This window comes from Sinocyclocheilus grahami, unplaced genomic scaffold (genome assembly GCF_001515645.1).
Source record: "Sinocyclocheilus grahami isolate Dianchi unplaced genomic scaffold, SAMN03320097.WGS_v1.1 scaffold949.1, whole genome shotgun sequence".
NCBI lineage: Eukaryota > Metazoa > Chordata > Actinopteri > Cypriniformes > Cyprinidae > Sinocyclocheilus > Sinocyclocheilus grahami.
In genome coordinates, this window is record NW_015506128.1 from 292,657 (window position 1) to 299,392 (window position 6,736).

The 6,736-nt window shown below is 37.6% G+C and overlaps 1 protein-coding gene across 1 annotated transcript in view; it reads left to right on the top strand.

The window, feature by feature from the left end:
- The window catches only part of LOC107564593 (serine/threonine-protein phosphatase 2A 56 kDa regulatory subunit delta isoform-like), a 42,925-nt gene that overhangs the window by 245 nt on the left and 35,944 nt on the right, over window positions 1-6,736 (top strand). The window contains exons 2-4 of the mRNA XM_016249713.1: window positions 612-635; window positions 1,193-1,252; window positions 2,684-2,846. Of these exons, the coding sequence (XP_016105199.1) occupies window positions 612-635; window positions 1,193-1,252; window positions 2,684-2,846 (247 nt within the window). The remainder of the gene's footprint in view (window positions 1-611; window positions 636-1,192; window positions 1,253-2,683; window positions 2,847-6,736) is intronic.

Below are 6,736 nucleotides of genomic sequence, written 5' to 3' on the forward strand. Positions count from 1 at the left end.
CTGATTTTGATCAAGTAAAGGTCAGAATAACTGCAGTAATATCTCCAGATGAACACTTACTGGACTGAAGCAGCTCAGCTTTACTTGATTCTCCATCAATCATGTTTTAGAGTCTCAAATCTGATCCTCAGGATCTTTTGAGGAGCGTTTGTTTCCAGAAGCTTTACTTTCACTGTTCCTCAGCGGAGGAATGATCTTCACAAGCCTCCAGAACATCTCACATCTTCTGAGGAGCCTTTATTTCTTCAGCTCTCAATCACTGCATTATATGTTTGGAGCATTTCAGTCTCATCTTATTATTACTGGAGATATAGAGTGACCGCTGATATTTAGATCATTTTATGTGCTGTACTGTTATAAACATCTCACTGATTTACATCACAAGCATCAGAATTTCATCATATAAATATCAACATCTGCAGCAAATTCATATTTTTGTTTAGTCTGAGTCTGGCTGTCAGGCTGTACGGGGTTAAACTTGGAAATAAAGTCTTTTATAAAGAAAGAGTGTGTGTGAGTGTGTGTGTGTGTGAGCGTGTGTGAGAGAGTGTGCACGTGTGTGTGAGTGTGAGAGAGAGAGAAAGAGTGTGTGTGTGTGAGAGAGAGAGAGACCGAACAAAACCAAGAAAGACAAGGTGAGACACAACCACTGTAGAGCAAGACCTGTGAAAGCGCGCAAAATGCGGGTTTATTCTTCAGTCAGCGGCAGATTAGTTGCAGCTCTCAGCTCGAGACGGTAGCATGTATGCTAACTCCAGCTTCGCCTCATAAACGGGCTTTTATCGCGATGAGTTACACTCTGGGTTATAAACTTTAAACGATGCACACCCCTGGAGGCGAAACAAAGCACTTTAGGCGACTTTGCATGTGTATCTTTGTGCAGTTTATTTGGTCGGTGTTCAGTTTCGTGGCGAAGCTAACTTTAGCATGTTAGCGGAGTAATTGGTTTGTCGTTTATAGAAATATCCCCTTCATCCAAATTCGAGCTGAAATGTCCCAAAATGCTGTTCTATGAAAATTAATCGCATGCATTTTATTATATTTGGTGTTGGAGTCCAGATTTGGACATGCAACACTTAAGCCGGGTTTCTAATGCGAGCTGTCAGTGAGGTGGTCTGTAGTTTTATTAGCCAATAATGATTAATATCAGCTTTTTAGGGACATTTAAGGATGCTGTTTATTCTCTTTATAGGATTCACCAAAATCTGCAAGAGTGAGTAAAACAGGAGGGCAGGAGAACTCGGAGCATGAGGTAACTTAACTTCATTTAGCTCTATTTTAGTTATGCATGCATTTAAAACGTGCTTATATTCTATAGAATTATCTGTTATCTGAAATGACATGCATGTGCAGAAAGTATTTTAATGCTGAACTGGGGTGTTTTTATTATCCAGATTAAGCCTCTTTTACACTAAAATGTGGCCATAGATTAAAGGTCGTTATGCATTGATGCTTTGTAGCAGATTTCTGAATGAAGATGTGCAGTTACAGTGTCTTCTGTTCATGCATTTTCATTTTAAGCCTAGCATTTTGATGTTGCTTCATGCAAACGTTGTGCATCAACAAGCCACTGCCTTCATGAGCTCTATTGTTAAAGAACCCCTAAAAATTAATACAAATGTAAAAATCAAGTCATAAATTATAAACCATAGAAATATGTTAAAAATGTGCAACTATTGTAAATTGTTATAAAATATAATGCAAAAAATATAAACAAAGTGTGCTGTCAAACGATTAATCGCATCCAAAATAAGTTTTTGTTTCACTTTATATGTTATGAATTTATAAATACAAGCACATGCATGTATATATTTAAGAAAAATATTGTAAATATTATAATATTATAATATTGTGTAGTATTGTAAATATATTTATATATAATTAAAAATATATTAATATAAATATATGTATGTAAATATTTTCAAAATATATACTGTATGTGTGTGCATTTATATATACGTAATAAATATACACAGAACACACACATATATTGAACAATAATAAACAAAAACTTTTATTTTGGATGCGATTAATTGTTTGACAGCACTAGCTTTTAAAATGTTACCAAAAAAAGCTAAAAAAAAAAATAAAATATTTAAATACACCAATTTTTTTTTTTTTTTTAAATTGGCAAGCTTATTGTAAATTGTTACTAAAAATGTGATAAAAATTTTCAAAAACATAAAGATGTGTTTAAAACTGTTAACCTTTATTTAAAATTGTTCGAAAAAAACAATAACATTACAGTAAAAATAAAGTTAAGCATGTTTAAAAATATAAAAAGTTCTTGTAAATTGTTACTTTAAAAACACGAAACAAAAAATGTGTTTACAATGTGCAGCTTTGTTTGTTACAACTGTAAAAAATAAAAATAAATGTATTTAAAAATGTGCAAGCTTTATTGTAAATGGTTGCTAAAAAAAAAAAAAAAAAACGATATAAACACTGTCTTTACATTGCATCTGTGCGATAAATATTCAACTTATTAAAGGATATTTGTAGCTTAATGGTTACAGATCTGATCTGCTGTTATAAAGGTTCTGTTCCCTCTGTGTTTTTGTTGTTTCTGAGCTAAAGACATTTACAAAACATTCAGCAAAAATGCATAAGCATGATAAAAATCTTTTCTTGTGACCTGCTCCATGTTGGAGAGATGAAGATGTAAGGTGTTTTTCTCCATCAGGGCTCGAATAAGAAGGGCGCTAACAGCGTCCCACCCGCCACACAGCTGCTGAAGAGCAAAGCGGCCGGATCTCAGACGCCGCTGAAGAAGGAGAAGAGGCCGAGCTCGTCTCGATTCAGTCTGAGCAACAACCGAGAGCTGCAGAAACTGCCTGCGTTCAAAGGTGAGACACACTGGATTTGATTGGCTGGTGAAAAGTGTTCTGCGATATTATTGGTGGATATTGCTTAGCCCCGCCCACACGGACTCGATTACATCAGCAGAAAAGGAAAGTCGTTTCAGAGGTGGAGCAATAATTACGTTTTGATGCCATAATTACAGATTTTATTTCTATTACAAAACTTTTATTTTGGTTGCGATGAATCGTGATGAATCGTTTGACAGCACTAAGAGAAATGATCTATCTATCTATCTAGATAGATAGACCGATAGATAGACAGACCGATAGATAGATAGATAGCTAGATAGATAGATAGATCATTTCTCTTAGTGCTGTCAAACGATTCATCACGATTCATCGCAACCAAAATAAAAGTTTTGTACTAGAAATAAAATCTGTAATTATGGCATCTGTCTATCTATCTATCGATCTATCTATCGGTCTGTCTCTCTATTGGTCTGTCTATCTATCGGCCTATCTATCTATCTATCGATCTATCTATCGGTCTGTCTCTCTATTGGTCTGTCTATCTATCGGCCTATCTATCTATCTATCGATCTATCTATCGGTCTGTCTCTCTATTGGTCTGTCTATCTATCGGCCTATCTATCTATCTATCGATCTATCTATCGGTCTGTCTCTCTATTGGTCTGTCTATCTATCGGCCTATCTATCTATCTATCGATCTATCTATCGGTCTGTCTCTCTATTGGTCTGTCTATCTATCGGCCTATCTATCTATCTATCGATCTATCTATCGGTCTGTCTCTCTATTGGTCTGTCTATCTATCGGCCTATCTATCTATCTATCGATCTATCTATCGGTCTGTCTCTCTATTGGTCTGTCTATCTATCGGCCTATCTATCTATCTATCGATCTATCTATCGGTCTGTCTCTCTATTGGTCTGTCTATCTATCGGCCTATCTATCTATCTATCGATCTATCTATCGGTCTGTCTCTCTATTGGTCTGTCTATCTATCGGCCTATCTATCTATCTATCGATCTATCTATCGGTCTGTCTCTCTATTGGTCTGTCTATCTATCGGCCTATCTATCTATCTATCGATCTATCTATCGGTCTGTCTCTCTATTGGTCTGTCTATCTATCGGCCTATCTATCTATCTATCGATCTATCTATCGGTCTGTCTCTCTATTGGTCTGTCTATCTATCGGCCTATCTATCTATCTATCGATCTATCTATCGGTCTGTCTCTCTATTGGTCTGTCTATCTATCGGCCTATCTATCTATCTATCGATCTATCTATCGGTCTGTCTCTCTATTGGTCTGTCTATCTATCGGCCTATCTATCTATCTATCGATCTATCTATCGGTCTGTCTCTCTATTGGTCTGTCTATCTATCGGCCTATCTATCTATCTATCGATCTATCTATCGGTCTGTCTCTCTATTGGTCTGTCTATCTATCGGCCTATCTATCTATCTATCGATCTATCTATCGGTCTGTCTCTCTATTGGTCTGTCTATCTATCGGCCTATCTATCTATCTATCGATCTATCTATCGGTCTGTCTCTCTATTGGTCTGTCTATCTATCGGCCTATCTATCTATCTATCGATCTATCTATCGGTCTGTCTCTCTATTGGTCTGTCTATCTATCGGCCTATCTATCTATCTATCGATCTATCTATCGGTCTGTCTCTCTATTGGTCTGTCTATCTATCGGCCTATCTATCTATCTATCGATCTATCTATCGGTCTGTCTCTCTATTGGTCTGTCTATCTATCGGCCTATCTATCTATCTATCGATCTATCTATCGGTCTGTCTCTCTATTGGTCTGTCTATCTATCGGCCTATCTATCTATCTATCGATCTATCTATCGGTCTGTCTCTCTATTGGTCTGTCTATCTATCGGCCTATCTATCTATCTATCGATCTATCTATCGGTCTGTCTCTCTATTGGTCTGTCTATCTATCGGCCTATCTATCTATCTATCGATCTATCTATCGGTCTGTCTCTCTATTGGTCTGTCTATCTATCGGCCTATCTATCTATCTATCGATCTATCTATCGGTCTGTCTCTCTATTGGTCTGTCTATCTATCGGCCTATCTATCTATCTATCGATCTATCTATCGGTCTGTCTCTCTATTGGTCTGTCTATCTATCGGCCTATCTATCTATCTATCGATCTATCTATCGGTCTGTCTCTCTATTGGTCTGTCTATCTATCGGCCTATCTATCTATCTATCGATCTATCTATCGGTCTGTCTCTCTATTGGTCTGTCTATCTATCGGCCTATCTATCTATCTATCGATCTATCTATCGGTCTGTCTCTCTATTGGTCTGTCTATCTATCGGCCTATCTATCTATCTATCGATCTATCTATCGGTCTGTCTCTCTATTGGTCTGTCTATCTATCGGCCTATCTATCTATCTATCGATCTATCTATCGGTCTGTCTCTCTATTGGTCTGTCTATCTATCGGCCTATCTATCTATCTATCGATCTATCTATCGGTCTGTCTCTCTATTGGTCTGTCTATCTATCGGCCTATCTATCTATCTATCGATCTATCTATCGGTCTGTCTCTCTATTGGTCTGTCTATCTATCGGCCTATCTATCTATCTATCGATCTATCTATCGGTCTGTCTCTCTATTGGTCTGTCTATCTATCGGCCTATCTATCTATCTATCGATCTATCTATCGGTCTGTCTCTCTATTGGTCTGTCTATCTATCGGCCTATCTATCTATCTATCGATCTATCTATCGGTCTGTCTCTCTATTGGTCTGTCTATCTATCGGCCTATCTATCTATCTATCGATCTATCTATCGGTCTGTCTCTCTATTGGTCTGTCTATCTATCGGCCTATCTATCTATCTATCGATCTATCTATCGGTCTGTCTCTCTATTGGTCTGTCTATCTATCGGCCTATCTATCTATCTATCGATCTATCTATCGGTCTGTCTCTCTATTGGTCTGTCTATCTATCGGCCTATCTATCTATCTATCGATCTATCTATCGGTCTGTCTCTCTATTGGTCTGTCTATCTATCGGCCTATCTATCTATCTATCGATCTATCTATCGGTCTGTCTCTCTATTGGTCTGTCTATCTATCGGTCTATCTATCTAGATAGATAGATAGATAGATAGATAGATAGACCGATAGATGATCCAAAACAAAGACAAACCAGAGATCATTTCTAAATGATGATGACCTGAAGTGAGGAACGTGTTTGAGTCGGTCAGAGAAGCACTGGATGTGCTCTTTTCTCTTTTACACATTTATTCAGTGAGTTTAAAATGAATCGAATGCATTGAAATGCCTGATCGCTGTGAATCTTGACCTCTGGATTCGTGGTATATTTATTATGAAAGCCTCTGTTCGTGCCCTCAGACAGAACAGGGCTGAATCCGGGAGTCTTATGTAATTTAGCTGATAGATGCCGATGTGTTTGTTGACTCTTCTCGTGGAAATGAACTTAAACCTGAATAAATCCAGCTGTTTTCTGACGTTTGACTCTTCTGAACTGCAGCGTCTAGAACTGAACATGTGTTAAATATGTTTGGATTCACATACTAATGCTGTTTCTGAAGCGTCCCACAATGCAGTGCGCTCGACCTTCCCTTCCCAGCATGATGCATGTGCAGCTAGTGATTATTATCATCTGCTTCACTCATTATTTAATTTGCCAAAAGTTCTAAAGATATCTATCTGTCTGTCTGTCTATCCGTCTATCTATCCATCTATCTATCGGTCGGTCTATCTATCTATCGGTCTGTCTATCTATCTATCGGTCTGTCTATCTGTCTATCTATCGGTCTGTCTATCGGTCTGTCTATCTATCGGTCTGTCTATCGGTCTGTCTATCTATCGGTCTGTCTATCGGTCTGTCTATCTATCGGTCTGTCTATC